Source organism: Microplitis mediator, chromosome 9, assembly GCF_029852145.1.
Source record: "Microplitis mediator isolate UGA2020A chromosome 9, iyMicMedi2.1, whole genome shotgun sequence".
Classification (NCBI taxonomy): Eukaryota; Metazoa; Arthropoda; class Insecta; order Hymenoptera; family Braconidae; genus Microplitis; species Microplitis mediator.
Genome location: NC_079977.1, coordinates 11,456,737 through 11,474,564, shown reverse-complemented (window position 1 = coordinate 11,474,564; position 17,828 = coordinate 11,456,737). Strand labels below are relative to the sequence as shown.

Sequence of the window (17,828 nt, the reverse complement as noted above, 5' to 3'; positions counted from 1 at the left end):
AGGTATTATTGGCCTGGAATGTTTCGTGACATACAAGAGTATGTTAAAAATTGTGAACGTTGTCTTGAGTCGAAGCCGGTTCAACGAAAGCCGATTGGTTTCATGTCACCGAGAATACCAGGTGAACCTTGGGAAGTCGTGGCCGCTGATACTATGTCGTTTACGCGTTCACGCGCGGGGTATTGTTATTTACTTGTTTTCGAGGATTTATACACGCGATGGATCGAGTGCGTACCGGTTCGAGCTGCAAACGGAAAAACTGTTGCTAAAAGTTTTCGACAGTTCGTTATTAACCGTTGGGGCGTACCGCGAGTATTTTGGACCGATAACGGCCGAGAATATTTAAATCGAGACGTCGTAGAGCTCGTTCAAGAGTGTGGTATTCAGCATACTACCACCCCACCGTATCATGCCCAAGCTAACCCGGTTGAAAGAGTCAACCGTAATTTAAAAACCATGATTATGAGTTACTTGGGTGATGATCATCGCGACTGGGACGTAAATATTCATGAATTCCAGTTCGCGTATAATACTGCGGTACATGAGTCGCTCGGAGTGAGTCCAGCGTATTTAAATTTGGGCCGTGATCCATGCCCCATCCGTCATTGTCGAGTTGCAGGTGACAATAATATTGTGGCTGATAATGATGTTGACCGCAGTGGTTGGATACAGCGGATGGATCGCATGGTAGAGTTGCGCGATATTGTCAACCAACGTATCCGACGATCATCCGAACGATACGCGGCTTATTATAATAATAAACGTCGAAATATTTTATTTGAGATAGGCGACCACGTGTATAAACCTACCCACGTCTTATCGAAAAAGAGTGAGCAGGTTGTGGGTAAACTTGCACCGCGATATGCAGGCCCTTTTGTCATCTCGAAGGTGGTAACTCCAGTTATCGTTGAAATGGAGACCCCCGAGGGCAAATATATTGGACGCAGCCACGTGAAATTTTTAAAATTAGTGAAACGAGCTGAAAATGTCCGTCAGAGGCAGGTCGATGCAGTCGCATGGTTGAATGTCTTATCTATATCTACTACTTGACTTTCCTATACTTATCTACCGCTATCTGTCACTATCACTGTTTAATAATATTCTGTCGCTTATCTACTACGGTTCTACTGCTATCTGGGACTACCACTATCGCTTGTCTGGGCTATATTATTACACCCTCAAGGGAATTGATATAATAATTTAAATAATTATCTAGGGATGGCTCAGTCACACGAAAAGATGATGAGGTACATGGAGACGTACCACGAACAGGGGGGTATTGACATGATACCCCGGGGGTCCGAAACCTGGAAGGCCCACATGGCGCTTTTGGTCGGGCTAAAGATTCGAGCGCTGAAAAGTCAGATGGCGCGCCGATCCAACCTACCACCGGGTTGCGCACGATGTGGCCAGATGGGCCATGGGGCCAAAAGATGCATTAACCAGCCCAAGGAGGACCGCCCGTTCTGTAAGGAATGCCTTACATTTTACACCGGAGAGTGTACCGGGGCCCACGGCCGGCTGCACTTGGCTGTACGGGACCGGTGTATGGTTTGCTCTCGGGTTCTGCGCGGAGATCGCTGCCCTGGGGAACACGGGGGACTAGGGGACCAGCTAAGCCAGCTAGATTGGATTGTCTGGGCGACTCCAGATGACCGGATGCGCCGCGTTTACGGGCTATACACCATGGGTCCGAGCGATGAGAAGACGGCCAATTTGGAGGCTGCTTAAAGAGCCCGTGGGGGGGGGGGGGCCTCGACACTAGGGAAGGCGAAAAGCAGGCCTTCTATATTTTTTTTTACCTTTTCTTTCTCTATTTACATACATTATAATTTTCTTTAATTCTCTTTCTATGATAATAACTCGTTGTAAGACGCCTGGCGCATAATGCCATATTTTATTGTATTATTTATTATTAAAACGGCGCAACCCATTAAAAATTGGAGTTCTATATTTATTTATCAAGAGAACAAACCAGTTCACCCCCTCCCCTTTCCACTGATGGTTCATGCGAGTTGGCGAGTGACAGGTTGGTTTACTTCGTTTGAGTTTTTTATTATTTATTAATTTTCTTTTGGTATTTTTGAATATTTTGGTTTAATTTATACCCAGTACAAAGGATCCAGGTATAAATATTGAGTTTCAGGTTTTCAGGTGGCTGTGCCGGCGAGGGAAATGCAGAGTCTCGCCCGTATTTTAGAGGGCTAAAACACGGCTTGGTGGGGGGGTGTCACGTAACCATTCAAATTAATTAATAATTAATTAGAAATAAGTAATAGTATTTAAGTTTAAATTTGAATGGTTACGCGGGCATTTCGTTGCCACGCCGGTGAGACAGCGTTTGCTCGCGCATGCGCGCGGTATGACTGAGAGCACGTGTGTGCGAAAATTTTAAATTTTAATTTAAAAATAATTACATTTATTATTTATCATTTATAAGGGAATATTTATGATTTTGCGTTATTCAGGGGACATAATGTGTGGTCACATTATGCCCCAATCATTGTTTTTATTTTGTTTAGTTTTAATTGAGTATCCAGGTATTGAGGAGATGAAAATAGTGACCATAGAGGAGGGGAAAAATCGATATTTTCCCCTGGAATATCGATGGATAATATACAGTGTTAAATAATTATTATTTAATTATATATATATTTTATAATTATCATTTTGGTATAAATGCATACTAAATATATGTACTTAATTTATTTTGTATCATTCAGGTGGGGAAAAATTGTCTTTATAATTTATTTAATTAGTTTAAAGGCCCGGGGCTAGGTAACAATGATAATTATAATTAAGGGCGATTGTTGCGCCACGTGGGTGGCCAACAAGTGGCGGGCCCATAAAGTACTCAGAAAGGTACGGAAAGTGATACTGAGCAGACGCTGTTTCTCATTTTTACGTTGCTGATACGTTTTTCGTGTATAAATTAATTTGCGGTTAATTTCATTGTTATTTGTGGTCACGCTTGTAACGTTTGTTTGTTAAATTCACCGGGTACGTGGTTATCTGGGTTTTCGTTTGGAAGAAAGCAGTAATTAGTAAGTACTTTGATTTCTCTCCATGCATTGTTACCTGTAAACTCCCCGGGAATTGTTGGCATTCGCGACGCGAATAATTTGGCTAATTTTGTGTTAGATACCCCTGAATGATACATTTGAATTCATAAAAGAATTGAGGGTGATAAAATAATTATATTTTGTTTAACTTATGATTTAACACTGAAAATTGCGCGGTTGCGGTAGTTCGATATATCGATATATCGATAGCTACCTATATCTATATACTTATAGCTATAGCTATACGCCGGCTAAGAAAATAAATTCCTAAGCCGGCGACGTAATAATTCACAGGAAAAATTCCTGGGCAAATAATAATAATTATTAAGTGGAATTATTATTATTATTAATTTATTATTTATATTATAATTTAGTACAGTTATTATTATCATTTAATTAATTAACCCCGAATTATTATTTAGATTTTTCTTTTTATTTACCCCAGTGGTTAAGCAATTTATATTATATTTTTGATTATTTATAATTGTTGAAAGAAGAATAATTATTTATTTAAAATAATTTATGTAATGATTTTCTGGGAATTGATATTGAGAGTGAGTGTGCACCGTATCTTTCTCCCCCTGTAAAGTGTAAAGGGGTAACCTAAGGTGGTGATAAATATTTTATTGACATTTTGTCTAATTTGTTTAAGGGAATTATTATTATTATATCTTTATATTATTTATTGGATTTAAATTCGAAATTCTTTGCATTGTATAGAGTCGACCCCCAGGGGTTTGTTAACGATTATAATTTGTAATAAGTGAAAAATTGTATCAAAGATTTTCTGATAATATTTATAAACAATTGGATCCAACAATTCTCGGGGAAATACTTGATATTTATTTTCCTGGGTCTTTTCCTGCTATATTTAATTTATTTCATTATTTTATATATATTTAACTGCATTTATTATTTTCTTTTCTTGATTATTTCTCTCTTTATTATTTCTTTCGATTTTATCCGCCTTGTTACTGGCTGTACTCGCTCGGATTTTCCCTCGCAAATTTCCCCCTGATAAAAATTTTTTGTCCGTTTTCGAGAAACGGTCTGGCGCCTACGTGCACTAACCCAGCCTGAGGAGCTGGTCCAGGCACACTTTATAATTTATTATTTACAATTTTAATAACACTATTATTTATTTATTAATTTAAAATTTAATTGAAGTTAAATTTATCAACGTTTTATTTTTTTCGGACTTTGAGTTTATTAAATTTAATTTAATTTCTTTTTTTTTGATTTACACGTGGGTGACCGCATACAGTGCTGGGATAATTCGCGTCTCCGTCGCGAAATTTAAACTAGTATTTGTTATAGTATAAATTTTTAAGTTTAAAACCAAAGTTCCTTTGAAATGACAATTATGGTATTTAATTATTTGAGATTAAAACAAATACTATGGTTTATTTAATCAGATAATATTGTCTTTACTATTACCATCGCTTTATTATATTATTTTATAAATGTTATAAACGTAAAAATATAAAATTATATTGCCTTTTGCCTTTAAAATTATCGTTAAGATGACGAGAAGTTCTATTTTGATTGAACAATAATTCGTGATGTTAGTTTTACTTTGAAATAGCATTAATATTTTATATTTTTTTACTTTATTTCGTTAACTATTAGTACCTAACAAACTCTATTTTAAAAAACGGATAAACATTTGTGTAAAAGTTTATAAGAAAACATGAATAACTAATGGTCAATGTCTTATTTATAACAGTTATATGAAATAAAATATAAAGATAAAGTGTATCTTTATTTACCCCGTCAGTTTTAATGTATTTTTTAGTTCTCATAACATATAATTTTTAGAAATTTATTTCTTGTAAATATAACATATAATTTTTAGACTATTTGTTTGTTACAAAAAAAAATTATTTAAAAAAACGCACATAAAAATTTGAAAAAATTCATTTCACATGCAATTTTCTCTTACAGCCATTGAGTTAAAATTTATCCAAAAATTTTCAAAAATCTGCCATCGACTAATTTCACCCTTAAATTTTTTTTATTTCAAAATTTATTTTTCTTAGCAACTATTAAGTTAAAATTTATCCAAAAATTTGTTTTTTATAATTTTTTTTATAAACATAAACTAAAAAAAATTTATCTAAAAATTTTCACAAATTTACTGTTTGCTAATTCCACCCGCATTTTTCTAATTCTTATTTTATTCGTTCTTTTGTCAATTTTTTTCCCATTAGTTATTTTCAATATTAACAATTAAAGAGTAGTTTTATGTTTTTAATTTACAACTTTTTAACTAGAGTAAATAGAAAAACATAATAATTACATTAAAGTAATAAATTAATAGATAAAATTAGTAATTTTTGGAAGCATCAAATAAACACTGCTTATTGTTTGGATAATTAGATTTAGCCAATAGTGACCTCTAGACGTATCTTTCCGTAAGTAATGATTTTTTGAATGATCACCTGATTTGTTACATAAATCATTTGTTCAGTGGCGTTATGTTGTCAGCAGGGAACTTTATTTTCTTTAAGCTTTTATTGTGAATTAAACCGTATAATTAAATACTTCAATGTTTTTCCCTTTTTTCTAATCACCTACATTTTATAAAAGTTTTAGTGCTTCTGCAGCAATTATTTTTTAATTAAATTAAAAGTGACCAATATTTTATTTTTTGTGTTTATTGTGTTTAACTTTCGAGACTATTTTCTTTTCTTTTTTTCGTTCATCTTTTGCTTGAAGTTTTTTTTTCAGTAACTTTTTTCTATTATTTCCTGTTTCTTTTTCTTTCTTTGTATTTACTTTTCTTTTCTTTCCCAATAATTTTTTTTTAACCTATTTTTACTATAAATATGAATTTACACGACTTAAACGCTATTTGCATTAAATTTTTTTGTTAATTAAATTAAATCTGACGAATATTTTATTTTTTGTGTTTATCTTACGAGACTATTTTCTTTTCATTTTTTCGTTCATTTGTTGCTTAAAATTTTATTTTTATTAACTTTTTTCTATAATTTCCTGTTTCTTTTTCTTTCTTTGTTTTTTTTTCTTACCCAATAATTTTTTTTTCAGGGATTTTTTTTCACTAGTAGCGATCGTAGTCTGCCTTTTTGCGACTTTAGTCTGCCTTTTTTGCGACTTCAGACTGCCTTTTTTTGCGACTTCAGTCTGCCTTTTTGCGACTTCAGTCTGCCTTTTTGCGACTCCACTCTGCCTCTTTGCGACTTCAATCTTCCTTTTTGCAACTTTAGTCTGCGTTTTTATGACTTTAGTCTGCCCTATTACGACTTTGAATAAATATATCTAGTCTGCGTTCTGCGACTTTGGATAAATACATTTAGCCTGCGTTTTGGAACTTTATAAAGATTGTCTAGTCTGCCTTCAGCGACTTTAAATACAAATAATTAGTTCAATTTTAATCGATTAATTAGTATTTAATATCATATTTTAAAACAATTAATGTTTTCATAATATGCCTAAAAAAGGGAAACAACCCTATACAAAACGACGTCTTTTACAACGCAATTTGATATATAATTTGCGTGCGGATGAACAATTCCAAAATCTTGGAGTTGAAAAAAAAAAAAAGAAATAAAATTAAATTTAAAAAAAAAGAAAAATCGAGACAGATCACGAGAAAATTTGAAATGTTATTCAAAAGAAAACTTAGATGACGAGGAAAATATAATCATTCATTGTAATGATAACAATGTTTCAAAGAACAATGAACTGTTTCAATCTCATTTTCGTGGTTTTGACACTGATCATAATTATAGTCTCAATCATTCTAAGAAGTACAAACATTCTGGGGAAAGAATTCCAAAAAATCCTGATGGAAGTGTTGTAGATAATAATAGAGAAGAACCAATAATAAAATCTCACTTCGATCTGAAATCTGGTCGTAGAAAACGACAGTTAAATGAAGTAAATAATGATAACAATGAACCAGAAAAAAAAGCTCGATTGGATTTAGAATCTGATCCCAGGAAACGTCAGCTTGAAAAAGAAATAGAACGCAGAAAACGGAGGAATGAGTTAAATAATTATTTTAATACATATTCTACACAACTTACAAAAAAAGCTAAGCAAGGTAATAAAACTGCTCAGTTATATAAAAAAGTAATAACTAAACAACACCAAACTCCTACAATTTGTACTTGCTGTATGCGTAAGTTGTATGATGGCATCACTAAATTAACAAACTACAAACGAACACTTATTACTGAAAAAGCTATGGACAAACATTCATATTATTTCAAAGAATCTGAATTTCTTTGTGATTATTGTTGGAATTATTTACGAAGAAGCAATATTTCGAAAATAGCTGCTACAAAAAATTTTTATTTCATAGAAATCCCCGATTATTTAAAACGTTTGAGTCCTCTTGGAGCTAGATTAGTATCACCTTGGTTACCATTTATGCAAATTGTTCCTCTTCAACAGTTTACTGTTAACCCTCAATTGTCTATTAGAGGAAGTATTGTGAATATTCAAGTTGAAGTTGGGGAAATGATGAAATGTTTGCCTCGACATCCGAGGGATACTCAAGTGATTCAAATTCTTCTTAAACGTAAAAAGGGATACAATGGTAATTATATGGCTGAAAATGTAGTCGTTGAAGATATAAAAAAATCTATGGAATTTTTATCAAATTCTACATTATATAAACTATATGATATTAAAGAAAATGAAGAATTTTTCACCCAATTTACTCAAAAAGAATTTTCTTTTGTAGTTGATGAGAAAGATAAAGAATATCTTTTGAAATCTCAAAATGAAATATTCACAAAATTCAATGATGACGATGATGATTTTAAAGATAATGATTGTGAGGGAAATTTTGACATGGATGACGTTTTAGTCATTGATCAAAACCGAGAAGCAGCAGAATTGACTCGAATTATTGCACCGGGTGAAAACAAACGACCGGTGCAAATGTACGACATTCCGTCCGATAAAATTTTCTGTTTTCCACAAATATTCGGGGGAGAGCCTTTTGATGAAGCAAATATGCTTTCAGCTAATGAAAGACATAAATTATGGCTCACGCACAATGATTCTCGTTGTCGAATCGATCCCACGTTTGTTCTTTTATTGGGTCAAATGACAGTTCAAAAACGTACCAGAGATTCAATGAATTTTGTCACTCGTCGAGGATGTAAAAATGAATCTTTAAAAGCTGGAGACGTCTTACAAAAAAAAATAGTTGATGAATTAATTAACAAAGACAAAGCATATAAATTTTTGAAGCCTATTGTTGGTTCTCCTGCTTACTTAGAGGACAAGAAGAAATTTTTGATTACTAAAATATCACAAATCGGTCCAGCGACTTTATTTGTAACATTTTCTATCATTCTAGAGAGTGCGCCTTATGTATTACAGCAACTCTATGAAGATCAATACGATAAAAAGATTAGTTTACAAGACGTGCTTGAGATTGACTATAATGGAAAACTTCTTTTAATACGCAATAACCCAGTCACTTGTGCACGCTATATTAATCGTTATTTTAATAATATACTAAACTGTCTTCAGAAAATATCTGGTCCCTTCAAAGTTAATTATGTTGAAGATTATGTTCAAAAAGATGAAGTTCAGCAAAAAGGAACTTTACATCGGCACATGCTATTTTGGTTAAATGACGCTCCAACATATAATCCAGAAGATGGTAATTCTATAAGTGATTGTGTTCAATTCATCGATAAATTTATTACATGTCGATTAGATCAGGATAATCCATATGTAATCTATTATCAACATCATAAGCATACCGTTACATGTTACAAAGGTTCGAAAAATCTGAAAAAATTTCGTTTTCATTATCCGATGTGGCCGATGCCAGAAACAAAAATTTTAACTAAGCTACCATCAGATCAACGAACTCCAAGAGTAAAATTGAATTTTCAAAAAATTATCGATTATCTTGATGAACTAAGCAAAAGTCCACGTAAAATTTCATTTGCACAACTTTTAATTGAACTTAAGTTGTCTGAGCTTGAATACATTGAAGCTGCTAGATATCCTTTACAAACAACTCGCGTATTTCTGAAACGTGAAAGTAATGAGATTTTGATTAATGCTTATAATCCAGATATTTTGAATTTACTTAGATCAAACATGGACATTCAATTTATCTGTGATGCATATGCATGTGTGACTTATTTAACCGATTATGTAGTCAAAGTCGAAAAAGAGATGGCAAAATTATTTAGAAATTTAACTGAACAATTTGCTCAAGGAGACTATACAAATTCAGAAAAAGTAAAAATAATAGGAAATGCTTTTATAAATAAAAGGGTATTAGCAGGACAAGCAGCTGCCAGTATAGTCCTTCATATACCAGGTTTCAAATCTAGTCGATATGGTGTCATAGTGCCTACTTTTCATTCTGACGAAAGAACTAGAGTAGTAAAGAATAACAAAGAATTATCTGAGATGGCACCTGATTTGACAGATATCTATCAAGAAGATATTATTGAAAAATATAGTAAAAGAAAGAAGCAATATGAGTCATTATGCTTAGCTGATGTTGCTACAGGGTTCAATAATCTTAATAAAATTATTGTAAAATCAAAATCTGTAAAAAAAGAACATCATTCAGAAAATGAGCTCAGTGCTTGTGATGATAATAAAGATAGTGATTATGAAGAAAACATTGCGAAACAATGTTCTAAGCGTAAAATATTGAGAACGCAGCATTACAATAAATATCAAGATGAAGAAAATTACTATCGAGAACAGTTACTTTTATATTTGCCATTCCGTCATGAAAAAAATGAGATTGAAGCTTTAAGTTTAAATGAAATGAAAAAATTATTAGAAAAAAATTTTGACTTAATTAACAGAAATCGAGCTTTAATATATAAAATGGATCCAAATTATATTGAAGATCTTGTTAAAGAGGCTGAAGCTAACAAAACTGACGATGAAGATGAAAATGGTAAATTCATTGTTAATGACAATGAATCGAATTTCAATGAGTCGACTGATATATTTACAGAAATTAATAAAGATGGAAATCCTGAATCAACAGAGAAAGATTACAAGATTAGCGTTCCAACAGTTATGGAGGAAAGTAATATCTTAGAACTGCTTTTAAAAGCAAATGAACAACAATTACAAATTACTATGCATTGCTTGCATGCTCAAAAACTTGACGTATCGATACGCTTAGTTATCTGTGGTCAAGCTGGAACTGGAAAATCTTTTCTAATTAAACTTTTATATCAAACTATTACTAATTATTGTACCAAACAAATTCCTTGCTTAGATATTTCGTCTCCAAGAGTTGTTTTAGCTGCTCCTTCAGGAAAAGCTGCATTTATAATTGGGGGTATTACAGATCATAGCTGTTATGTTTTACCTTCTGATAATAAAAGAGGCAACCTGCCAGCATTAAGCTCAAGCACTGTCACGTCATTAAGATTCGAAATGCGTTATGTAAAAGTTATAATTATAGATGAGGTATCAATGATTGGTCGTAATCGCTTAAATCAAATTGATACTCGTCTTCAACAAATTACTGGTAATAACTCACCATTTGGTGGTTTATCAGTTATATTTGTTGGAGACTTAAGACAACTTCCTCCTGTAATGGACAAACCTATTTATTATACAGCACATCATTATTTGAGAGACAAGAAATTACAGTGGGACAAACAATATGCTGGTAAACCTTTTAAGCCAAATATTGCTGATCCCAAGTATAGTGAGTTATTTGCAACTGATAATTGGCATGATTTTGAATACTTTGAATTAACAAAAGTTATGCGACAAGATAATAAGGATTTTATTGATGCTTTAAATAATCTCTCTATGGGTACAATGACTGATAAAGATATACAATTAATACAATCACGCTGCAACTTGAAAAATATTCCTCATGATGCTATTCATCTTTTTTATACAAATAAAGATGCTGATTATTACAATAATCAAAAAGTAGCCAATATGCCAGGTGAATTGTTTGTGCATAATGCTAAAGATAACATTCAAGGTAAGAAACGAATAAGTGAAGCAAATATTCAAAAAACACTTGCTGCTCTTCAAAAATTACCTACAAAAAGCACTGGTGGTTTGCCTTTGACGATTTCTGTCAAAATTGGTACTAAATTGATGATCACGCGTAATATAAAGACTTCTGAAGGATTAGTGAATGGAGCATCAGGTATTTTAAGACACGTCACTAAAAAAGAAAACTCAGAAGAAATTTTGATAATTTGGTTGGAATTTGAATCAAGTAATATTGGACGATCAACTCGAAGTGAACACTTATCTTATTTGAAAAATAATAATTTAAACATGAATCTTGTTCCGATTTATCCAGTTATAATTTCTGATATTGCCATTGGTACTAAATTGGCTGCTCGTCAACAATTTCCTTTAATTTTAGCAGAAGGTATGACCGTTCATAAAAGCCAAAGCCAAACTTTTTCGTCTGTTTGCGTTCATAATTCAGGCATGACACGAATGATGCAATACGTTGCGTACAGCCGTGTTGGACATCATGGTAATCTTTATATTGAGGGAAAGTTTAAACCTCCAGCTCCTTTAGACAATACCAGCGATCTAAAAGTAGAACTAGATCGCTTAAAAATTCAAAAACGTTTAATAACGTTTGAGCAGCCTTCAGATGATTTAGAAGGCATTAAAATCGTTTTTCATAATGCATTATCGCTACATAAATACATTGGTTGTGTTCGATTTGATATATGGTTTCATGGGGCAGATATTATGATTTTTGCCGAAGCACGTACAGTGCCTGCTGACAATATCGTAATTGATGGTTATGAAATAATTTATAGATCAGATGGAAACAATATAAATAAAAAGTTCCTTCGAGGATTGATTGTGTACAAAAAACATTATCTTGATGTTACTGTTGTCGATAATCTCACACAAAATATTCAATCAAATGACAATAAAAAAATTGAACATCTTGATTTAGTAAGTCTAGTCATAAATGACTTACTTATTATCGGAGGTTATGCGTCACCTGACTCTTTTCGGAAATGACTTAAAGAATCTATTGAAAATATGATTAGATCTTGTAAATCAAACAATAATATGCTAATTATTAGTGACTTCAATCAAGATTGTTACAGCAATGATGTTTCATGGTTAGAAAAGTACATGAATGAAATTAAGGATTTAAAAAGAGCACTACCTCCTTTAATTTCTACTACTAACTTCAATACACAAATCGATGTAATATTTACGAATTTAGACAATTATGTGTCAGGTACTTATGAAAGTATAACTTCAGATCACAAACCTATTTTCTTTTGTAACAAGCTAAATAAAGTTAAGAAAAGAATTTTCATTTCTCATCCGAGGTTATCGCACGTTAGCAATCCAAAAACTATAGTTGTGGACTCTTTGACAGAAAGGATTGTCCAAGTGATAGAAATACAAATTTGGTAAATTCGAAAAGGGTTATAAACAAGAATACCAATTTAAACACTTCATTAAATACAAACAAAATACAGAACGAGTATTGTGAAAGGATGGCACATCCATTGAGTCAGAAAAATTCTGATAAAAATATAAAGAAAAAAAGTGATGTTGCTCAAAAAATACAAAGAAAAGTTCGAAATCAAGAAGAAATTCTTTCAATTCAAAAAATTTTACTAAAAATCGTGGCAAGCACATCTCTACAAGAAATTGAAATAGTTTTGAATCAAAATACAGAAATTATTTCAAAGCTTTCTACTGAAATTTGCAAAATTTCCAAACAAAATATGCCAAATTCACTGAGAAATCATTGTAATTACAGTAAATCTACGAAATATACATTAAAAACAGGTAGATTACCAATCATTAATGCTCAAATGAATCGTATACTTAATGATACATTTGTGTTAACTGATGTTAAATCTGATGGTAATTGTTTATTTCGAACCTTCGCTGAATTAATCTTTCACGATGAAGACAGATATTTAGAGATCAAACTATATATCATATACTTTGCTTCTTGTTATAAAAACAAATATGAAACTTTGATTTCTCGTGGTTGTATTTCAGTAAAAGATAAACATACACATGATATGGAGTTTCCGAAATTAGATGATTTCTTGCGAATGGTAGCCCGTGATTATGAATGGGGAAACGAAGGCTCACTTTATGCTATGAGTGATGCTCTGAAAGTAATCATAGTTGTTATTGGTGTCGACCGATATACACATAAAAAAAGTAGTATTATCAAATATATACCAAGTAATACATCTTCAGCCGTGCCACTGACTATAATAAATGAAGTTTAATGGCACTTTATCGCAGCACATAGAAAATTCAATTCGCCAATGTTTGATGGAGAGACATGGCAAGGCTCACGCATTATTAAAATTAATATAGAGTCGAATATCAACCTTGTTAGTACTGATATTCGTGAAGCACAAAGTGGTATCAATATTCAGGAGAAAATAAACAGTTCTGATGAGCCTGATTTATTGAATGTGCAAGAGATTTTAGATCAAATTTATGTTACTAAATCTATTAAAGAAGTAAATGATATCTTAAAAAGCCATGAGCATGTAGTTTTCAAAATAATCGATAACATTAAAAGCAAGTTCGTAATAAATTATACAAATTTTATAGGGAATCATTCTTCAAAAAAGAGAATACTAAAACTACGGTTTTCGAAAATTCTCCTAAATAACTTTCACATTGATAATGTACACAGAAAAAAAAATTATTTGGCTCAAAGAAATTTTTCTCAAGCCAAGAAACTTTTGAAGGTATGGAATGAAAAACGAGATTTTCTTGACGCAAGTAAAAAAAATTCCTTGGATTTTAAATCTTGAACGAAAAAAAAAAATTTTTGACTCAATACATTTTCAAAGATTGATTCAACAGTTGAGTTACTTAATTTAATAATTAAAATTTCTTGATTTAATAAATATTGTTCCTTACTGTAATATATTTGTTACTTTAACCAAAAAATATAAATGTTCAGTACAAGAAAGCTACAACGTTGAATAAAGTAATGCGATGTTTTAAGTCAATAAACAGTTATAACTTGAACTAAAATACAAATCTCGAACCAAGAGCACTGCGAGCTTAAGCCAAGTAAGTTTTCTCTTGGATTCAGGCAGAGGTTCTCCCACTCTTTTCTCAGTACTCTATCTTTGTCGCTCCTACACAAGAAATGAATATTTTGTCCACGCTATAAGGTTTAGTAGATAAAATTTAAAAAGCAAGATAATAATAATTATTTCAAATATGTTATAATTATTTGTAAGTTTAGCAAGTACATATTTTAATTATTATAAATTCAGCTATTTTCGGAATTTCCGAGTGAAACTATATTTGTTTTATTCTAATTTAAAATAAAATATTCTTAAATTAAGAAAACTTGATGGTTTACAAATGAAGGCAAAATTTTTTTTATTATTATTCAATAAAGGAATTTTTTAGCTTAGTCTTAAATATATATAATACTGAATAGCTTTAAGTAAAAGAATAAATTTTTACTTTCAAATGCGTGTGGTGTCCGAGTGGTCTAAAGCACATGACTCAAACTGGATCTCTATCTAAGGGTCGGCGGTTCGAGTCCCATTATACGTCAAAAAAATTAAAATTCCTTCTTTACCGATGGTAAAAAAATGACATTTTAACCTCTCCAGGGAGGGATAAATAAGTCGTACAGAGTTAAATAATTTTTTTAAACAGGAAAAATTATTTCTTGAAAAACCAAGAGAAAAAAATACTTGGGCTGAGAATCAAATCACTTTAAACCAAGAAAAAAAAATAATTGAGTCGAAAATTAAATTATATTAAGCCAAGAAAAAATACTGGAATCAAAAATCTAAATACTTTAAACCGAATAAAAAAATACTTGAGATAAGTCTGAAATGTTTTTAAACAAAAACAAAAGTTTTTCAAGCTGAATAATTCTATTCTTGAATCGAGATAGTTATTTATTCAATAAAGAAATTAGCTTCTAAATCCAAATTTTGTTGTTATTTGAATCAAAAACAAAATGTAAGCTTGATTCAAGAAAAAATTTGGGAAGAACGTAAATTCCTTAGTTCAAGTAATCCTTTTTTTCTGTGTAGATGCTGACGGAAATTGCTTCTATCGATCAGTTGCTGAACTTTTGCTTCACGATGAAAAAAAATATTCTGATCTTAAAATTTTCATTATTGCTCATATTGTAGCGAATCCTTACTATTATGAAGTGTTATGTACAACAAAAATAATAGAAGTCAGAACAGATAATAATTTTAGTGCATTAGATAGTTCAGCTTTAGATGATTTTGTACGAATGATAGCTGGTGATGGAATTTGGGGTAATGAAGGCTCAATAATTGCATTAACTAACGCATTAGAAGCTAAATTAATTTTATTTTCCGTAGATGAAATCTCATCGAAACTACAAATTATTACTGAAGTAGGACCTACAGTTACAAAATCTGTAGAAATATTAACGATAATAAATACAGACAATACTCACTTCTTAGTTGCCCGACCAAATAACTGTAGTTTCACTCTTGATAACTTTAGGAGAGTTAACCGTAAAGAACTGGTAAATACTTTGTACATTAATTATGATACGAACGAATTATACCAAAACAATTTGTCAGAATACAATCAAATAAAAGACATTCCAAATTAAATTATTTACAGTGCTATTCATTAATTTACATATCAAGTGATGTGTCGAAAATACTTTAAAAATAAAAATTTTTATTTCGTAAATTTCATCACAAGGATAAATGCACTGGTTAAATTTCATAGTAATCTACTAAAAATATGAAAAAAACAGTAATATAAAAAAAAAATATTCCCTTAACTTGAAGTAATAAACATTTTTTTTTTTAGTATTGCATATGCCTTAAACGCGACGCGCGTAAGTATGGTCTACTATTGCTTGAAAATGAAAATCCCAATTTTGTCACGTTAAATTGAATCTGACAGTCTGAATATTCGTTAAAATGTAAAAATAATCACTCTGTCAAATCAAAAAATTATTACGGAACTAATTAAAAGTAATTTTAAGTTGATTAATTACTGTTTTTATCACAAAAATTGATTTTTGACCATTATGTTAATGTATTTTTCTTGGCTGTCTAGCGTTGAGAACAAAAAAAATTTCAACTAACTTAATTTTATACCTTAATTTTTCTTTTTGATTTAATATCTTGAGAATTTTGAAAAATGTAAAAAAAAAATTTATTTCATTATTAACTTCTGTTTGAAAGGTAAAAATAATCAAATAATGAGAAATCTACTTTCATTTCGGCTGCCGAATGGCTTTTTTTTTTTTCTTTAACAGCCGTCCTCAACGATTACAACTTTACATTTCTCTTCTTAACAAAGAAGAATTTCGAAAAAAGCGTTTTGCTACGTAATAGATTTTTGAATTATCTATTACGTAGTAAAGCAATTTTCTTCGAAATTCTCATTTGTTTCATAGAAAAACATAAAACTGCAATAGCTTTACTATCACGAGTGCAACAAGGATAGCACCGTTTCTCGCCGTGAGTGCGACCCGAGGAACAGATGAGGATGGTTGTTGAGAAAAAATAAAAAAAAAAGTATAGGAGTCTATGTGAAAAAGTTAACAAATATACTAATGTAAACATTCAATCTAAATATTCGTGTATGACATGAGTGCTTAAGGCATGCTCATTTGGATTTTCCAAAATTTTTTTTTTCACTCCCACTTGAAAATATTGTTCTAGACATTGAAAAAAAAATTCCGTGCAAGTTGCAGCCCTTAATTTTAATTTTAAGTACTTTATATTTGATTTTGAAATTTTCCCATTTAAAATACATAGGAAAGTTGGGATTTTTTTTTTAATTCTCTATAACTCAGCCGCATTTTAAGTTACCGGGTCGCCGTTTGCGGCATTTTTTAGGCAATTTGATACTCTTCAAAAGTCTCTTCAATAGTTTTACTCGGATTCTAATTGTTTTTTCTGTATTGGTTCGAAAAATAATTTTTTTAATAATAATTTGGGTTTTTAGTTGATATTAACTAAATAATAAAATTTACAGAAAAAGTGCAGATGACGATTTTGTAGGAAATTTAAAAAAATTGAAAAAAAAAGGTTTTTTTTAATTAAGTGGCTCAAGTTCTTTGTTCACGTGATATAGGGATTTTAGTCATTCTGTAAATAAAATATTTGTCAAAAAATTCCACCCAATGCTGTTTCATTTCAATTTTAAATCAGTAAATAATGTTCCTTTTATCAATTTAATCCAGTCATTAAAATCAGAAGGGGCCAAATTGATGAACTTCGGAAAAATTTTTGATAAATATTTTATTTACAAAATTACTAAAATCCCTATATCACGTGAACAGAGAACTCAAGCCACTTAACTAAGAGGACCTCTTTTGTAGCGAATAAAATTTCCTGAAAAATCGTTATCTGAACTTTTTCTGTAAATTTCATTATTTAGTTAATATCAACTAAAAACCCAAATTATTATTAAAAAAATTATTTTCCGAACCAATACAGAAAAAACAATTAGAATCCGAGTAAAACTATTGAAGAGACTTTTGAAGAGTATCAAAAAAAAAAAATTTTTTTTTCAACTAATGACTGAGAGATCAGTAAAATCACGGAATGCAGCAACGTAAACGTGTTAAAAATTATTGGGTGTTGGTTTTGTAAATTGCCTAAAGTTATTCCAAAAAAAAAATTTTTTTTTTTGAAAATTTTGTTTCGAAAAAAATGTTTTTTCTTTTTTGGAAATTAAAGCTCTGTCTGCAATAAAATTGTGGACAAAGCTCCGAAGAAATGTTTGTTTTCATCTTGTTAAACATTATGAGCTTTTCAG

The 17,828-nt window shown here is 30.9% G+C and overlaps 2 protein-coding genes across 2 annotated transcripts; both read left to right on the top strand.

The window, feature by feature from the left end:
* The first annotated feature begins 4,416 nt into the window (after positions 1-4,416).
* LOC130674157 (uncharacterized) lies at positions 4,417-10,822 on the top strand. The gene is made up of 6 exons (XM_057479424.1): positions 4,417-4,428; positions 6,762-7,629; positions 7,726-8,199; positions 8,269-9,781; positions 9,887-10,744; positions 10,807-10,822. The coding sequence occupies exons 1-6, from the start codon at positions 4,417-4,419 to the stop codon at positions 10,820-10,822; spliced, it is 3,741 nt and encodes a 1,246-aa protein (XP_057335407.1).
* Positions 10,823-10,964: 142 nt separating this feature from the next.
* LOC130674818 (uncharacterized) lies at positions 10,965-15,583 on the top strand. The gene is made up of 2 exons (XM_057480239.1): positions 10,965-15,331; positions 15,398-15,583. Exon 1 carries the CDS (start codon positions 10,992-10,994, stop codon positions 12,054-12,056), a length of 1,065 nt encoding a protein of 354 aa, XP_057336222.1. The 5' UTR covers positions 10,965-10,991; the 3' UTR covers positions 12,057-15,331; positions 15,398-15,583.
* Positions 15,584-17,828: the final 2,245 nt, after the last annotated feature.

What these genes read in the sequence shown, in the direction of transcription:
- LOC130674157 (XM_057479424.1), top strand. An exon ending in ACGTAAAAAGGGATACAATG is followed by an intron (nt 7,630 to 7,725) that starts GTAATTATATGG and finishes ATGATATTAAAG; the next exon opens with AAAATGAAGAATTTTTCACC. An exon ending in GAAAATTACTATCGAGAACA is followed by an intron (nt 9,782 to 9,886) that starts GTTACTTTTATA and finishes CTTAATTAACAG; the next exon opens with AAATCGAGCTTTAATATATA.
- LOC130674818 (XM_057480239.1), top strand. Translation starts at nt 10,992, where the DNA reads ATGCCAGGTGAATTGTTTGTGCATAATGCTAAAGATAACATTCAAGGT.